The sequence below is a fragment of the Dendronephthya gigantea genome, unplaced genomic scaffold (assembly GCF_004324835.1).
Source record: "Dendronephthya gigantea isolate DGI-Jeju-01 unplaced genomic scaffold, DenGig_1.0 000047F, whole genome shotgun sequence".
Classification (NCBI taxonomy): Eukaryota; Metazoa; Cnidaria; class Anthozoa; order Malacalcyonacea; family Nephtheidae; genus Dendronephthya; species Dendronephthya gigantea.
The window spans coordinates 1,014,776-1,032,915 of NW_021163057.1; the positions used below are offsets into that span (position 1 = coordinate 1,014,776).

Genomic DNA, 18,140 nt, shown 5'->3' on the forward strand with positions numbered 1-18,140 from the left:
CCAAGAGATGGGCTGGGTTAGACTATTTACATCTTCCAATAAAAACTCGCGGCAAATGGAAGCGCAATTTCAGATCAAGCCGTCTATGTGAGCTGTGTTTATGCCATTGTAGATTTCTTCCTAAAAAATTTGATAGCATTTACTTAACATAATAACACATTGTTTTTGTCGGCTCAATCACTTTCGTACGTAGGTCTTTTTGTCGTAGCTCTATTTCCGTGAAATCGTCATCGCACACTAAGGAGAATTTGAAAGGCTTGGCTGGGTAGCGCGATCGTCAACCAAGAATACTTTCATAGACATGCGTTGGCAATCAGGCAATGGTCATTCTATTTGGCTTCAAATTGTTAATTGTCATAAGCATATTATTAGTAATCATGTATTTATAACATAGCCTAGAATTTAAGATTAAACTGTGAAGTGTATAATATTGCTAAATTGAAGGACGTGGCTCATGGTTTTGGCGCCAGTTGAGTCTTTAGGAGATAGTCAAAAGATCCTATTTGTTCAGACATCCAATATGTTGCTACTTCCCAATTCACCTTAAATTGCAATTTATTGAAGTCTATTCAATTCATTCTGTTTATTGCACTCAAGGGTATAGTAAATCCCGGGTAATAGACACTGGCCACTGGGGGCTGGGGGCACATGCGCCTTGATCTTTTTTGGAAGGATACAAAAATTTCCTCTTGTGTAATGAAAGGTAACGTTTGTGTTATGGAAGCTATAGGATGCTATAAATCATTTGACTTTTCAGTGTTTAAAAACGTATTTAGAAAACCAAAAAGGTAACGTTTATGTATGCAAATATTTTTTGTTATTCGTCTGTCTCAGGCAACATTGTTCCCAAATTGTGCAAAACTTTACATTTCCGGCCGGCCGGTGGTTGAGTGGTAGCTTCCAAGTTCTTTTCATTTCAATTTTTCAATGTCTACACCACACTTAAAGTGGAAGAACCCCATGTTTTAGCCTGCGAACAGGCCTAATTTCCGCTAAACTGCGCTGAAGACTGAAGTTCTCTGAAGGTACAAATTTACTTGTACTCCCCTATATTTGGAGTTTGGACTCACTGTTTCCTTATTTAATATTTTGTGGAATAATGACTATGAAGGTGAGTGAGTGTCTATTAAGACTTAAGAGTTTTTATGACACATGCCTCATAGTACTCAAAGGTAACTAATTGAGTTGAGTGTCAGGCAGGGCCTTTTAGAACATATAGAACTTTGTATCATTAGAACATAGTTGATAGTTGCTAATATGATGGGATTTGCCACTCTTCATATAATTCATATACATTTGCGGACCTCATACCTTTGCGGGGAGCAAATTCTGGCAAATATGTGGCCATTAAGAGGAATATTATGTCATTAGTTGTAACAATTTTGATACACTTTGTTCAATTATTTTTTTCCTGCAGCAAACTTTAGCCAACGTCAATTTATGCTTTAATCAATTTAGATTGGTATCATTGGTGGTACTGGTTTGAACAATCCAAATATTTTTACAGATAAAATAGAAACTGTATATAACACCCCATATGGAAAGGTGATTGAAAGTTGTTTTTCTCAATTTTCCTCAATGTATTGTGTTAAATAATAATCTCCCTACTGCATGTACACAGAATATCTAAAAATATATTTGGAGGATTCTTGAGTAATTGGCAATATTGCAAAAGATAGTTGCATGTACATTAATTTCACAACATTATGCTTAACACTCGATGTTATCATTTATTAATTGCAATTACAGGAACTTGAAATTTTCAACAAATTATAAGTCAAATTATACTTTTGTTACTTTACTTGAATTAGCCATCTGATGTTCTATCATTTGGGAAAATCCATGGTGTAGACTGTGTGTTATTGCCAAGGTAATGTTTTGAGTAGTATATTGGAACGTAATGAGGTTCGAAGGAACATGAACTAATTTAATGCAATAAGTCTATCACATTACATCACAAACATTATAGATCAACCTGAGGTAACAAGGGGGAATTTCATTTTAAACTGATTGCCATATTTGCTCACATTTTTTAGGCAAATCCAATCAGCATGCCTTAATTTTTAAAACTTCATGTAAAATGGTAAATAATGTACCTTTTTACTGGAAGTAGTAAAAATTTATGCATTCTTGTTTGGTCAATGAAAATGTAAACAAACTTGCTGATTGGTCTGAAATGAAATTCCCCCTTGTTGCTCTGTTATTGCCTGTCAACTGACAAAGGGAGCTTGACCGACAGTGATTTATGATAATTTCTATCACCATTCATGCACCATGAAAATTTTGTTAGGCTATATGCATACTCATTGTTTGGCAATTGTCCTTACATTCTTAATTAACATGAATAAATTAACATGAATAAATTGGTGTTGGCCCTCAATTTTCAATATGCCACGTCTGCAATTTTCACTATAGGCATTTATAGGCATGCATATGCATACGTATGTTCTTTAAAGAATTTGCTTTATAGATTTCAAGCAAAATTATTTTCACTCAATTTCTGGATGAAAAAAATACCAAGGTGCACAAAATTTGAGCTTAAAAAAGGGAGACTGGGAATTCCAGGACTGAGAATTTCCTCATTCCTTTTAAATCCATTTAAAAAAACCTCAGTCTGACATTTCAAAGTACAGACCTCACGCTCCGTCAATAATCAGTTAATATATACGCACTTACCCGACCATAGGCATAGAGACGCCATTAATCTCTACGTTTTTAATGATACAGACACGACAGAAAGCACACCATCATGCCAACCAATATCAACTACAGGGCAAATATTTATGCGTTAAAACAGGCCGGATGCACCCATGTTGTATCCACCAGTGCCTGTGGGTCGTTACAAGAAAATTGCCACCCAGGAGATTTTGTATTTATTGATCAATTCATCGACAGAACAACAAAGCGGCCATCAACTTTGTACGATGGCGAAAAAGGACATTTAGAAGGAGTTTGCCATGTACCAATGGATAAACCATTTTGCGAACCCTTAAGACAGGTATTTCAACCTTCGATATCATGTTGTACATTCGTGCACCCATTGTACCAGGCTCGGTATTCAATCGAAAAAAAAGGTTTTTAAACTCTATGATCGATTATTATTATGTATTAATATTATGATCGATTATTAGTACGGAGTACAGTCGGTAATGTATAAAACAAACGCTTTGTTTACATTTTGAATCCATATATTTCCTAAAATATAAAGACCTTTTGACAGGCTTTTAGTTCGCCATACTTTTAAATGAATATGAGGAGAGAGAGTTTTTGTCCAGAGATATGCGAAACATGCTAAGTTTGAGCAATTTTGAAACAAATAGACTGACTACTCATTGTTATGAGCAGAACCGATGCGCAGAAACGACTGTATAACTTACCCGATTTATTTTAAGAAGTGACTCCAGAATTAGGAAAATGATCCAAACCAAATTTGCCAATGTATATCTTTGCATTTTTTTTTCTTGCATACAATGCATCCTGTAATATTGAATCTAAGCAACAAAATGCATGCATAATAACGGTATATCATCCGAAACCTTGATTAGCTTGAATATTGCTCACAGACACCGGCAGTGTCAGTGACATCAACGCAATAGTTTTTTGCCGTTAGATTTTAATCGACACCGCGAAATCTTTGGGATTTTCACATCATACAAAAGGAACGGTAGTAACAGTCGAGGGACCGCGTTTCTCCTCGAAAGCGGAGAGTAAATTATTTCAGAGTTGGGGGTGCGATGTTGTGAACATGACAACGGTCCCAGAGGCTTGCTTAGCTAAAGAGGCTGGCCTTCTATACTCAACAATGTGTCTAGTTACGGATTATGACTGTTGGAAAGATGATGAAGGCAATGTTGTAAGTTAATTATTTTTGTAAAATGTAGTTGATTTATGATCAAAAAAGAAGAATGTAAAATATCTAAAAAGTTACATATTTTAGTTCTAAATTATGCATGCCGGGGATTATGCAATTAAAATACAATATTTTAGAATATTTATCATTGTATTAATGCTATTAATGTGTACTTCACAATATGTTGGTGTAGTGATAATAACACATTTCGACTCACATTAAATAACACTTTTTTTTTCAATTCAGGTCAGTGTGGATTCAGTGTTACAAGCCTTCAAAGAGAATATCGAAAAAGCTATTCAGTTAATTATTGCGGCGGTTCCGAAAATTGCAGAGAAAAAATGGGATGAAGAGATTAAAAAGTTAAATGTATGGTTATATAATTTTTTACATAAGTTTGTATCTCATGCCTATTCATGTGGTGTTCGGAAAGTTAAGCATTAGATTCGGCAGGTGGGTTCGAGTTTGAACGCACCTGCTCTTAGCCAATAGGAACACAGCTTTTACACTAGGTATGGGATAACATTTTAAATTGTTTCTTCGTCATGTGTCACCTGACCTGTGTATACAAAATTACTCTGTTTACAATTGAGAGACAGGTGAGATCATGCCACTAAGTGGGTAGATGCTTTGGGGGAGCTGCGTAAGCCCTTCGTTAAAGACAGTTGAGTGACTGCTTTTATTATTATTATAAGTACAGTACTAGGGTTCCAATAGGGAATATACTTCGTCTTGATTTTACACAGTGTTCCTATTTGCTGATTTTGTTGCGGGTTTTTTTCAGGAGAGTGTAAACAACGCTCAAATGTGAACAACGGGAAATAGCAAAAACATTTTCACGGTTATCCAAGAACATTCGTTGCCAGTGGTAGTGGTTGCTGGTTAGTATTGCAAGGTAGTAACACTTTTATTTAGTTACAGTATTATACATAAAGATATCATTAAACAAAGGTAAAGTTTACGCCAGACGAATTCATGTAATGTGATGTGTTGGCTACGGTGGATGAAATGCTATTTTTATTTTCATGAACACGCTTTTGAAGTTCACTGGGACTATTCAGTTTGCGAACTTTGGTGATCACGTACTTCCTCAGTTTTCCCCTGTGCAAATTTTGGTCTGCTTCCATAGGTTGAAGAGAGGGGGTGCCGATCTAAATTTTTTTGAATGGAGGTTTAAAATACTTTTTTTCACATTTTTCCCGAAAAAAACTTCATTGGGGTCCGCTTCTCGTTCAGACTTATTTATCCCAATAAAGTAGTGAAAGAACGTCTGTCTACTCAGGCTTAGTAGACCTTGGATTGTTGGATTGTGTACATTTTTGACGAAAATTAAAATGGCAATGCCGGTCATGTTCTGTTTGTGCATCAAAGTTATTTATTTTCATTCAACTTTATAGGTCACGTGTAGTCCGTCCGTTTTACGCATTCGTTCTGCTCAAACAACGAGCCCGGCTGACTGAGAATTCCCAATATTTTCGCAAACAGGCTTTTTCAGCTCCCTTAACCAACGTGGAGCCCTGGAAGAATGAATTACAGTTTTGAAAATAGGGGTTTAGATTTCATCCTAAATTGTCAAAACCGTCCTCGAGAAATATTTTTTATCTAGCAGGTTACGGAAACACTCAGAAGATGCGAATTAATTTTTGACATCCCTACATAAAGTAGTTGCATGAGTTACATCCGTTCATTTTTACGGAGGTTTTTATTGGTTGACCGACAAATCCGTTCAACCAATGAATAAGTGTGTTTTATTCAGAAGCCGACCTTCTATTTCGTCAAGGCAGCGTGCTCCCCAGAACATCTGACACAACATCTGACAACTGAGCGATTTTGCTCGAGATTTTTCCTTTATTTTTGTTTTCTTTTGCTTTTCTGTTTTGTCATTTTAACGAAGAATGGATTCGTCGTATAGCGATCGAAAGATGGACTCATCGTATAGCGAGGACAACTCGCAAAACAACAACTTGATCGTAAACTACCTGCCTCCAAGTATGACCGAAGAAGAGATCGCCAAACTGTTTAGTTCTGTGGGAGAGGTATGTGAGTGTAAGTTGATTCGAGACAAATTGAGCAAGCACAGTATGGGCTACGCATTTGTGAATTTCAAGTCGCCTGAAGATGCGAAGAAAGCGATCGGAACTTTGGATAAGTTGAGATTACAAGATAAAACCATTAAGGTGAGCTACGCGAGACCCTCGTCCTCTGATATCAAGAATGCCAACTTGTATGTGAGCGGTTTACCCGAGGCGATGTCCGTGGATGAACTGGAAGAAATGTTCAGCAGCTTTGGTGTTATTATAACCTCGAAAATCCTAACTCATCCGGACGGTAAAAGTCGCGGAGCTGGTTTTATCCGTTTCGATAAACATGCACAAGCTGAAGTTGCCATACGAAACCTGAACGGCACGATCCCCGAGGGCGCTATAAAGCAAATAACAGTTAAATTTGCCAACCCGCCACATGGCAACAAACAGAAGCGAATACCTGAGGCACAAATGATGAGTCCTAATGGAGGCAATACCATGATCAATGGCAGAGGTCGAGGCTATGGTAGTGGCAATGTTGGTCCAGTGTTTCCACAAGGAACAAGCTATAGATATTCTCCTATGAGTCCTGTTGCCAGTTCACCAATGTCAATGAGCATAACATCATCAAATCAGAGTAGCTCCTTCAATGGTACAACATGGTGTATATTTGTATATAACTTGCCGCCCGATTCAGATGAGAAAATTCTATATGAGCTGTTTGCACCATATGGTGCGATTCTCAATACCAAGATTATCCGGGATCCAGAGGGAAAACCAAAGGGATTTGGGTTTGTAAACATGCCTGATTATCAAGCAGCTTTCACAGCTATTGTTGGTTTAAATGGTAAACCAATGGTACATGGAAGGACACTTCAAGTGTCTTTCAAAACACCAAAGAATAAGTAAGTTTTTAACTGTGTGACTGCATTATTATGCAGCTTATGCAAACTGTGTGATATTTTATCTATAGAGATACATATATTGATACATAGATATATATATAAATTAGAACGTTTTTGGCAATTTGGAGGAGGCTAGGAGTATGGAGTTAATTCTTTGTGTTCCAGACCAACATTTATCAACTATAGTTTCAGTGAAATATGGCTGTCTGTTACATAATTGTTAATTCCTATTTCAGAGAAAGCATTCATAGAAAACTACTGACATTTAAATTAATTAATTTGCCTACAAAAATACTGCATGATGGTCAAGTGTGTATCACAATTTGTTTGAGACAATTTCTGTCTAAGATGGAAATTTGTCCTGTTCAATTTAGTGCTCGTTTATGTTATATTGACAAATGAAGGAATGAATGAATATGGTTTCAACTCTAAGGGGTACAAAATGCCACAAAAGGAAGGACTTAGAATAGTTGAATGCTTTTTTATGTTCCTTAGTACAATATTTCACTAGCCAAAAATTAATTTTGCTCTCTGCCACTGTTTGAATCTACTATAATTTTTTATTGGCTGATTATATATAATGTGCCACTAACAAAGCAGCAGAAAATATTAACTTTGGTCTAAAATAGAACTTTTTTCCATTTGGTAATTTTTTCACAATCACTAGGAAGTCCCTCTCCAACTTGGCCTTAATATTTTATAAACATTACAGAAATGTTGTGTGCACAAAAGTGTATGCAAAAGCTGTATTTAAGAAGTATTGAATATTTCAGACAAATTTAATGCTCATATGGCTTGATGTTCAAGAGAGGCACATATGCCCTTTAGGCCTATAAAATTCATTGTGAGTAAATAGTTGTTTCACCAAGGAAACTAGTGTATAGTATCACATGAATTAACACACTGTAAAATTATTGTTACCTCTCAGTTATACTTGTATTATTTGGAGTTTTTTTTGCTTTTGCTTATGTTAACATTTTGAGTTTTGGTTTTAGATTATTCCTTTAATTTCTTTGAGACTATATGTCAGTTGTAAATTTATGATTTGTTATTGTTTACATATTCATGTAGGCATTGATCCTGTTATTACGTTTTTGTTTTGTTTCTTTTGCTCATTTAATTAAATTTACTTCAAACCATTTTGAGTTTTATTTTATTTTATTTTATTTGTAAATGTTTTCTTTTTGGAAATGGCTTTCTTTTATTGTATTTGTTTTTGATTGTTGAAACTATGAAAGGGATAAATATTTATGATAATTTGTTTATGAGAAACTATTGAACTTGTAACGTTTTTCCTGGTGGAAGAGAGATAATATTATGGCAGCCATAAACGTTGATGGATACCATGTATCGTGAATATTTATCGTAAAAATTGAAAAATATATTTATTTTTATGACATCCCATGTGTATTGATTCCAATGAAATATTGTTCAAATATATGATCTCACACGTTATATTACTGACTTAACCCCCCTGTCCCTCTCGATGGCACACCCTATATGTTAGGATAGGCCCCCTGTCGAGCAATCACCTTTGTAATTATTATACAAAAAAGGTTTTATCATTCGTTTCTTTTATTCAGCGATATTTGGCTCGCATTCGGCGAATTGTTAAATGTCAACATATTTTACAGCTAGACATTTAATCATGACAAGTAGGACTCCTTGCATTGTAATAATCTCCGGTTGTCCTGAGTGCACGTTCATTTATTAACGCATTACCCTTCTTTCCGCATTACGCTGTTTTTAAGCGTTTTCACGTATATCCAGTTGAAATCATTATAGTTCTACTCCATTGCAAATAACTGATATGAATGGAGATAGAAACACAAAATCAGTTTTCTGTATCGACGAGTATTAATTGCGGTGTATTCGAACAACGCGCGCGTCTGCACATGCGTCAATCCTGTAATTGACATCGGAAAGAATCCTCGTTCCCATGTTTTTCGCGTACTGGGAAACATTAGGTTTCCATAATTAGGGTTTCCATAATCTACAGAAATTTGCTTAGAAAACAGCTCACGTATGGGTGAGGGGCATTAGTAATGGCATGGATTTGCATTTTTCAAAAAGTGCTTTTTTCACCCATATGAGGAGTGAGGACTACCGAGAAGAAAACGCCAGAAAAACTGATTTACCGTTACGCGCCTTGAAACTGTTATCATCGACGTCGTTTTCGATGTTCAATCACTAGCTAGGCTCAAATGAATTCAATGCTGAGCGGCCGAATTGCCGCTTCAATACCTTTATGGCACATAATTACTATTTCATTACCTAAATGGCCGTAGTAATGAAATCATTTAATATATATGCAAGACTTCACAACTACGCTATTCAAAATGAACAAATCAAATCTTTCGCTTGCGAGTGTCATATAAACAACAAGCTCACCGTATTCATAAATCTTAACCTAGTTCTCCCTAGAATTCTCCACGGATCTGAACACATTTCGTATACCTGAGGCTCAGCGTTGGGACACCGTGTCTGGCGGACAAATATCGTAAACATAGAGTCAAGATAACTATGAATTTTAAAGAAATAAGACGCCCAAGTAACTTCAGAAGTGTGCGAATAAAAGAAGTAACAAACGATGGCTATCAACCGTCTACCGCTTTCGGCGACGGTGTTAGTACGTACGGTGGTTCGGAATTTTTTCAAAATAGCTACAAACTGGAACCTGACCGAAGATTTCCTGTTCAGGAAGTGCAAAAAATCGTGAAGCAGGTGCTCGAAGAGAATCTCAAGAACGAAAAATACGAACGCGAGAAATGCTCGCAGCTGTGTCCCACATTAAGCCAACTTATCCAGGACAAAGTGAAAAGCATCGGTCTACAGCGGTACAAGCTGATAACTGTAGTTTCAATCGGAGAAAATAAGTCGCAGAGTGCACGCGTGGCCAGCCGATGTTTGTGGAATGAGAATTTTGATAATTATTCGTCAGCTAGTTTTTATGGCGAGACAGTGTTTGCTCAAGCCACTGTGTATGGAATATACTTAGAGTAGATGTAGTCATGGTGACTACTTTCGTTGCCATGCGTTGTCAATGTCAACTGATTGCTCTAAGTAGGAATAAATGGCACTCAATAAAGTTCATGTAGTCCTAGAATGCTTTAAATCATATACAGTCCACGTTTCTATTATATCTTTAAAATTTACGTGCCCTTCAAACAAGAAAAGTCAATTTGTCCGCATGGTACGTGGTCAAATTTTATTCAATAAATATTTTCATGATTATGTATCCTTCGCTCTGGTTACTTGTCTTATGTCGTGTTTATAAATGTTTACATATAACTTTTTAGGGTCATTAATTTACCACAGTGGTGCGGTGGAAAAGCGTCAAGCAAAGCCCAGCCTGGCGATTCATACATAAATGTAGTACCCTGATCATGACGGGCCTGAGTGAAATCTGTTCGGAATGCATGAAGACTGATCAATCAGTTGTTTTAATTATGTTTCGATCATATTTTCAATGATGCGTATTGTCCGATCGTTTCAATTTTATGCTTGATAACAAAAGTAATTTCCCAAGAGCCTATATATGACAAGTTGATACTGATTATAGTTAGATACTTGTAATCTTCCGTATATTTTACATCTGCTATATATTTTTGTCCTCGGAGCAATCCTAGATGAACTCTGATCTCTGGCTAACTGTATACTGTAGTACATTCATTTGCCAACTGGCAAAATTGATATTTTTACATTGAAATCGGAAATCGAGTTAAATACCTGGGGCCGGTTGTTCGAAAGGCGTTTAGGTTAAAAGGTGGATAACCCAAAATTTAAAAATAGTCTCATAGATTTTGGGTATGGCTGAACATGCATCTTATGCGTTTAATGTGTACATCGAAATATTTAGCTCGGTTGTTCAATAAATCGATAATTTTGTTTTCTATTTTGAACTTATCCACCGTTTAAGCTAAACGCCTTTCGAACAACCGGCCCCTGAATGAAAGTGGAAGGTAAAAAGATTAATTGAATTCTTTCTCAATTAATTACGAAATGAATTCTATAGGTTTCTGACATTTTACTGTAGTTATACAAGCGCTTGACAAGCTTCTATTGAAATGTAAATGCTGCCTGCTGATTAAATAAAGCTTTCATAAACGCACAGCAAATACAGCGGCACTGGCAAAGAGCGATTTATTGCTGTAGTATGCCAAAGCAATACAGTCGTTTCGTTCGGAATAGAAGGACTGACTCGCAATCGCCGGACCCTTGTCGCGCAGGGCGCCAACATGAACGGACGATATCACCTTGCAATCCAAACACTTCTTTCGTACATTTATTTCGATAATTTCGCTGAGTTTTAGGCACTTCTGGCTGCATTGTTTGTGGTCGTAGCGATGGGTTCCGAGTTCGGACCGTAGCAAATCCACAATCATCTCCTTTATTTTCTGCTTGTTAATATGCAGAGCATCATTTGTTCCCGATGTGTGAGCAAACGCTGTTTGGACGAACACTTCGTTTCCGCAAGAAAAAGCTCTTCCGTGCTTCTTCCCATTACCCATTTCTTCATTGTACTGACTGCAGTTGACTAAGCCATTTTCCCTGGTCGAGTTCGCGGACGTTTTAACATTGGCTATCAATGCTGTTCCTTTCAGAAATCGGTGAAGTGGAATTGTGATGATTTCAGAGACTTTGCTTTCGCTCTTCTGCATACTCTGTGAATTTGTGAATGTAGTATATAAGACTGGAGATTTACGATAAATCCTCAATCGCCTTGCTGTTTGAAAGAATTGACATCCTCACATGATCTGAATAGATGATTAACTAACATAAGATCAATTAAAATAAATGACATCGCAAAACAACACGACATACGTAAGCAAACACAATTAAATTTCAAACTTTAGTAAATTGAAACCCTGACTCGTCCCCAGTCGCTTTGGTGTTACGCAAACAAATAATTATAATTATATAATGGCGCATCAACGCGCGGAGGAACGCGCGGAGGGTAATGGGAAGGCGAAGGGAAAATTATTTTTATTTTACGCGCCTTCCCAAGATGCAACATTAGAGACTTTTCCTAGTCACTGATCTATAGATATCACTACTGCTGATCTATAAATGTCCAACCACTGATCTATAAATATCCAACTAAGCGACTGCGGAGGAGTCAGAATTGAAACCTACAATTATATAAATGTTACCGTTCACAAAGCAAAATTTACTTCCGTGAATTGTAATAGCGAAACATTTGGCAAATCGGATTGATTGCCATATCGATGAGTTCTCATCAAAAACAGATCGGATTAACCTAAAGAACTTAACAGTCAATTTTATAAAGCGTTTGATTATCACAATAAGGTTTGGGCGTTTTACTGCGCCAAGATTTTAGGTTTCGTGTACAGATGAAATTTGGACCATCTATTAGTAAAGGTTAATATAGGTAACTTCGCATCGGAAATTATGCAAGTTGTTGAAGACGCTGCCACGCTGCTCCTTGGTTATATTGGAACGTATCTATACATCTCATTGGCCGGTCTAAATTTCTCCAATCTTTATTTTATCATGCAGTACCAAACCTAACATTGAACATAGTGTAAACGCGGAAAAAATTGGTATGGACGAAATTTGATTATCATTGGCAGCAAATGTATATATATTATATCAATTGAACACATAATCGGGAGGGAGTTGCATGCATATTTATACATATTCGTTATATATACGCATGTATATGTGCACATAAATTAATAAGTATATACACCCCCGCTCATATATCCCAAAAGATCTAAGAACTATATAGGTATATAAACTGTAATGGTCTATTTTTGAAAGAGTGCTTGTACATGCAACAGTTGTTCCAAATCGAAATTTCGTCGGCACAATGTCAACTCAGTGAAGTGTAGTGATGGAAAAATGATAACGTTTTGTGATTTAATGAAATTTTACATGTTTATAAAATTTATTGATTATTCTATTTACTGGCGTATATTAGTCAATTATGGGGTTGTTTACTTTATAGAGACATTTCAGCCTGGTACATACATCTGCGATATGTAATTCTGCATGTCATATTATACATTATTCATAAATCATTATCCAACGGCAGACAGGTTCCAGCTGGTGAAAATGGGCCGGAATTTTCAAGGACACCATCAGGAGCACATATCCATGGATCGTAGGTGACATTTTGCCAATGATGCAATTCGTTTCGCAAACTCTCGAACACATCTTCAAATCCCGCCTTTCCAGCAAGGTTCACGAGTTCCTTAGGATCGTTCTCTAGGTCAAAAAGTTGCCAGCGCGGTCGATAGTAATAATCATGCAACGTCATGAACCAATGTGTGTCAATGTGCCTACGTGTTCGGTTAAGGATATCTTGAAACGTTTGTGAAATAAAAAAATCTTGATCGACTGGAAACGGCATTAAAAAGTTCAAATTGTGAATCAGTTTAAATCTTTGTTTCCGTATGACTCTCATTGGGTAGTAACCTGTGATCTCATGAAGGCTGTGACTTGCATACACAGTATCCCAATCGTCGAAAGGTACCTTATGTTCTTCTAGTAAAGGCAGAAGAGATTTTCCAGTTAGCTTGACCGAATCGGGACCAAATATTTTGTATGTGGGATAGGTAATATTGAACCAGTCTAAAACGGTTGGTGTAATGTCAACTGAGCTAACAAGAGCATCGCTCCGGGTGTTCCAGCCTTCCGGGTGCAGCGGCGTCGAGACAAGCAGTGGCTCACTCATTCCAGGTTCTTGCAAGTTTGTGCGACCTTTGTAAGAAAAAAAATTAAATGCCATGTGTATACGAATATTTTTATTCATATCATTAATTATTATTCCCATAATGGTGGTGGAAGGATGTAACTTCATTCATATATTATAGAAATATTCGGATTCATTATTTTGGACGAAATTTAAAATGGAGTCTAATAATTAGGCGAGCACAAAAGCCAGATACCACTTACCAACTTGAAATGGTATTCCATTATCTGAACTGTACAACACCAGCGTTGAGTCTTCAAAACCAGCGTCTTTCAGTTCATTCAGTATCAAACCAACGCCTTGATCAAGCCTACTAATGGTGGTGTATTGTGCTGCCAGGTCCCGTCTTGCAGCAATGGTATCTTGAATGAAATACGGAACTACAACATCGCCTGGATCATAATGAATTGGTTTCCAATCTTCTATTATTCCCATGCCAGGCTCACCGTTTCCAAATTTTTCGCAGAATTGCCCTTATATAAAAGATACAATATAGCATGATCGCTTCTCGCCTGAGTTCCATTAACGGTTATTGGTCATGTCTTCAATTTTCTAACAAATGGTAGGTTGATTCATATGTTTTTATTTTATTACCACCCACCATCTCGCTCAATTTATTATAGCCTGGTTTCTGTCTGTTTTTTCCTCTGGCTCTACTTTACATACTATCTGTTGGGCATACATTCTACCGCTGACCGTATTCTGGATTGGTGTGTCCACAGCGATGAGGATCGTGAAAGCCAATGTACAGAAAGAATGGTCGGGTATCTTGCTGGGATTCTTTTAAAAACTCCCTAACCAATAATTTCATGTAGGTTATATTTCGACCAACTTGAAGTATGGAATGATGCTGCTCTGTATACTCGAAATCAAACGGGTATACCTTGGATGTTTGAAAAATAAAAAGACTGAAAATGTAATCACTGAGGATGTATATACCTTTGCAAGACTCATCCTATGGTCGTGCTGTTACAAGCAAACATTTTAATTTTTTTTTTATTAATTTTAACGCATCAGGGGCCAGTTGTATAAAACACTAGTTAACTTTTAACTGTAATTAAGGACAGAATTGACAAATCAGAGTTAATTGTGTATTTCCGTGTTAACTAGGATTTAACTATATATGAAAAATGTAGTTGAAGCGTTTTATACAACTGGTCCCAATTCATTATTGATGCAAAGCATTAGATAGATATTGATATTAGGCTCATTCTCTAGCCAATCAGCACTTAGAAGGATGGGCAAGCAAATTTATTTATAGTCGCGGCAATGAAGGCTTTCCGAAAAATATTGCGCAATTAGCCTTTCTCACGATGACGAATTTTGTTCTTACTAACATGAACAAATATTACAAAGAACCAAGTATTTTCCTGCCCTTTGGTCTTTCTGATTATTCAATAAAATGCGCAATAAGAATAGACCTTTCCCCTTTTAGCTTTCAAGCGCACAATGCGTGTCGGTAGTTGATTATCAAGCAACTTTGAGTTGCAATATCGCTCTGCTTAGAAGCGATTTTGTTTGTAAAAAAAACCTTGCTGATTCTTTTTGCTTCTTTGTTAAACTAAATCGCCAGCCTCGTACCCACGCGCTTTAATAGTAAAATATATAACGTTGCATACAGTGATTGTATAACCCCGAATTCAGTGATTGTATAACCCCAAGCACCCCCGCGCGCTCGCCTTTTTTTAGCTGACCTGTATACAATAACTGAACCTTAAAATATTTTACTATATTAAAGCGCGTACGAGGGGTACGAGGCTGCAAAATCGCTCCTGAACATGGCGAAATCACAAAGTTGAAAGCTAAAAGGGAGAGGTCTATTGTTCAAGCAAAAGTAATTAGTGAAAATAGGGTGACATGAAGTAAGGAGTTTTTAAAGTTTTCTAAAATATTCGATGAACTTATGTAAGCCAACTGATAAATGGCAAAGGTTATAACCAGTGGCGTAACTAGAACGATAATTGGGGGGTGAGGGGGGGGGGTGAATATTCATATATTCAGTTCTGCCCTACGGATTTCTATTGTAAGCTATTGCAATTACAAAAGAAATCCGTAGGGCAGAACTGGATATATGAATATTCACCCCCCCCCCAATTATCGTTCTGGTTACGCCACTGGTTATAACGAAACGTTTTTGTATAGAGTGCATGCATTATATTTTAGGAATATGCGCCTTCCTCGCTCCTTCGGTAGCAATAATCGTTACATGTCAAACCCCCCCCCCCACTAACACTCAGACGCCTCTTTTCATCCGATTTTCAAAACAAAAACATCAAAACGCTCATGACCCATTTGCCAACCCACAAACGGTCATAAAAGGTTTATCCATATTTTTTATGAAACTAGTCGAAACTTTCGGATTATCTAACTATAGCTGTTTATAAGAACTATAGCTCTACGGAAAGTATATATTTTATAAAGAACTAGTCACAGTCCTTTCGCGCCATTTCAGTCACCGCCTCATAGTGAAGTGGTGCATATTTCTACGCGTAAACAGCGTAATTTGATACTTTCTAAATATTTTCAATATATTCACATAAAGAGTGGTTAAATAAACTAAATATCTTCGAAGATGCTTTTTTAAAGAAGGCAAAACGTTCGAATTTATAAAGAATAGCGTTCGAGATATTCCAGTTTTCTATGGGCCTCGTGCTGGGCTGAGATTTCAATTTTTCAAATCAAATCAATTAATCAAGAATTTATATAAGTGTTTTATTGGTGCTTGCCAGAACGTGGTCATGATTGTCTTCGTTTGTAAAAGCTGTCACAACATGCAGGGGTAACACAGGAGGGCTTACAAGTTAAGTAAGTATTTAACTGTTGTTTTGGAGAGCTTACTTTTTCAGGTCCAACATGTTTTTTGCCAATAATCCCTGTTCTCACCCCAGAATCTTGCAAAAGTTTGGGCAAACTTTTCACAGCATCAAAGGAATTGAAATGATGAACTTTATGATGCAAGCCATACATTCCATTTTGGTGTTGTGGCAAACCTAAAGCAATAGTAACTTCTTCACATAGTATAACTTCACTACTTGTGGGCTGTGATGTGTCTATGAATAGGTCTGGTGCCTTCTTATAGCAGGGAACAGGAAGTGTACAAAACTTGGCACATATTTGAACCAGCCATGTATTTGATCACGATCGATGATGCACATGAGGTTGATTTTTTTACTCAAAACAACAATATCAATGTAGTCATCAATGGTACAGTAACAACAAATATTAATTTAAAGCTTAATCTGTTAATTGGTGAGTACTATTTATTGAATAACACAATAAATAAGTGGCATTTCTGGCAATCTGATTGGAAAGCATAGCATGATATTCATAATTGCCAAATCTGCTTCTGAAAACCTCCTGAATATTCCAGGAATCACATCTGCACTCCTTAATTTCCAATCTATTTCCATTGAACATTTGGAACTTAATTAAAGAGGACAGACTGGTCAGCACAGGCCCATACCTCACATTATTATTAAAACTTTAACCCCTGGCCCCTTGTTGACCTCATTTGCCTTGGGACCATGTCCCAACATCCTGTAATGCTCTAGCTTCCTCTCCCTACAAACAGCTGGCTGTGCTAATGAATGTTGCAATTTCAAAATTCAACAATGTAGCGTTGTAGGGCATTATCATGAAGTCTAAGAAATGGCTAGATTTTATTTAGCTGCTCATGTTTAAAGTGGATGCTTTTAATAATTCAATTTGGCTACCTACTCTGGCTACCTAATCACAAAACGAAAATTTCGCTGCGCGACTCTGACGACTGACCTGTTAAAATAGCTGAACGGCTTGGGGAACAGCTACTCACGGATGTAAATGCATGATCAAAAACCACACTTCGTTCAGCTAGTGCGTTCAAATTCGGTGTACGACATACGGAGTTATTGTAAGCTTGCATTTCAAATCCGCCATCATCTGCGATAAATATAAGCACATTTCTTCGACCTTTGAAGCTGGGCGGCAAACTATGTACCGTACCAAACATATATAAATGTGTGAAACATCCAAGTAGCAATGTAAGACAAAGAGTACTATCCATGACTGGTATCGTCACAATATTTGCAGCATTACCCATAGGTATTAGTGTACGGCCAGTCTGGCCTATTGTGCGCATTTTAAGAATGCCAGTTGCCAGGCCTGGCCACTCAGTCCTGGCCACAGTTTCAAATTTGTCTGAAAAAATAGGTGCGCTGACGTACAATCATAACAATACTCACCATAGCATAACCCTCTGGTCATAAGTCATAACCAATGACAAGGCCACAATCTGGAAACCCAAAAAACTTTAGAGCGTTTATAATGAGCTAAAATTTTACATTAATAAAGACGGTTTCACCACACAAAAAGAGTTGATCATTCATTGTCGACATTGGCATATGATGTCACAAGCTTACATGGACAAAAGATTAAAGATAGAACAGAACTAAAACCGGAACATGTCGCAGCTCTTGGAAGCTTTTATCCAATTAGATGATGCTTTTCTATGCTTTCTAAAGAATGAAGCTATGCTATTGGTTGAAACAGAAATGTATTGTAAAATTTAGCCAATAAAAATCATTCTTGCGAGAAGTTGCGACACTACCCCGGCTAAAACCGAGTTTTAGGCAAGGACAGATTTTCAGATTTCGCTTAGGACGCTT

The 18,140-nt window shown here is 36.9% G+C and overlaps 5 protein-coding genes across 5 annotated transcripts; 3 read left to right on the forward strand and 2 right to left on the reverse strand.

Annotated features, from left to right (window-relative positions):
- The first annotated feature begins 1,010 nt into the window (after positions 1–1,010).
- LOC114527819 (S-methyl-5'-thioadenosine phosphorylase-like) lies at positions 1,011–5,406 on the forward strand. The gene is made up of 7 exons (XM_028549514.1): positions 1,011–1,111; positions 1,459–1,545; positions 1,812–1,870; positions 2,728–2,998; positions 3,611–3,853; positions 4,097–4,219; positions 4,635–5,406. Exons 1-7 carry the CDS (start codon positions 1,100–1,102, stop codon positions 4,659–4,661), a joined length of 822 nt encoding a protein of 273 aa, XP_028405315.1. The 5' UTR covers positions 1,011–1,099; the 3' UTR covers positions 4,662–5,406.
- A 151-nt stretch (positions 5,407–5,557) lies between these two features.
- LOC114527818 (ELAV-like protein 1) lies at positions 5,558–7,941 on the forward strand. The gene has a single exon (XM_028549513.1). The coding sequence runs from the start codon at positions 5,746–5,748 to the stop codon at positions 6,781–6,783; it is 1,038 nt and encodes a 345-aa protein (XP_028405314.1). The 5' UTR covers positions 5,558–5,745; the 3' UTR covers positions 6,784–7,941.
- An 833-nt stretch (positions 7,942–8,774) lies between these two features.
- Positions 8,775–10,017, forward strand: LOC114527898 (tctex1 domain-containing protein 1-like). The gene has a single exon (XM_028549610.1). It carries the CDS (start codon positions 9,303–9,305, stop codon positions 9,780–9,782), a length of 480 nt encoding a protein of 159 aa, XP_028405411.1. The 5' UTR covers positions 8,775–9,302; the 3' UTR covers positions 9,783–10,017.
- A 39-nt stretch (positions 10,018–10,056) lies between these two features.
- Positions 10,057–11,535, reverse strand: LOC114527897 (tctex1 domain-containing protein 1-like). Its single transcript, XM_028549609.1, has one exon. The coding sequence runs from the start codon at positions 11,438–11,440 to the stop codon at positions 10,880–10,882; it is 561 nt and encodes a 186-aa protein (XP_028405410.1). The 5' UTR covers positions 11,441–11,535; the 3' UTR covers positions 10,057–10,879.
- A 935-nt stretch (positions 11,536–12,470) lies between these two features.
- Positions 12,471–17,578, reverse strand: LOC114527829 (N-sulphoglucosamine sulphohydrolase-like). The gene is made up of 5 exons (XM_028549529.1): positions 17,269–17,578; positions 16,336–16,487; positions 14,194–14,380; positions 13,701–13,970; positions 12,471–13,505 (listed from the first exon to the last, which is right to left on the reverse strand). Exons 1-5 carry the CDS (start codon positions 17,573–17,575, stop codon positions 12,814–12,816), a joined length of 1,608 nt encoding a protein of 535 aa, XP_028405330.1. The 5' UTR covers positions 17,576–17,578; the 3' UTR covers positions 12,471–12,813.
- Between the last annotated feature and the right edge of the window lie 562 nt (positions 17,579–18,140).

Coding starts and splice junctions, on each gene's coding strand:
- LOC114527818 (XM_028549513.1), top strand. CDS start 5,746: ATGGATTCGTCGTATAGCGATCGAAAGATGGACTCATCGTATAGCGAG.
- LOC114527829 (XM_028549529.1), bottom strand. CDS start 17,575: ATGGGTAATGCTGCAAATATTGTGACGATACCAGTCATGGATAGTACT. Junction 16,488..17,268: donor CCGTTCAGCTATTTTAACAG/GTCAGTCGTCAG, acceptor CTATTGCTTTAG/GTTTGCCACAACACCAAAAT. Junction 14,381..16,335: donor AACATGTTGGACCTGAAAAA/GTAAGCTCTCCA, acceptor CAAACATCCAAG/GTATACCCGTTTGATTTCGA.
- LOC114527819 (XM_028549514.1), top strand. Junction 1,871..2,727: donor GACTGTGTGTTATTGCCAAG/GTAATGTTTTGA, acceptor TTAATGATACAG/ACACGACAGAAAGCACACCA. Junction 4,220..4,634: donor AAGAGATTAAAAAGTTAAAT/GTATGGTTATAT, acceptor GGTTTTTTTCAG/GAGAGTGTAAACAACGCTCA.
- LOC114527897 (XM_028549609.1), bottom strand. CDS start 11,440: ATGCAGAAGAGCGAAAGCAAAGTCTCTGAAATCATCACAATTCCACTT.
- LOC114527898 (XM_028549610.1), top strand. CDS start 9,303: ATGAATTTTAAAGAAATAAGACGCCCAAGTAACTTCAGAAGTGTGCGA.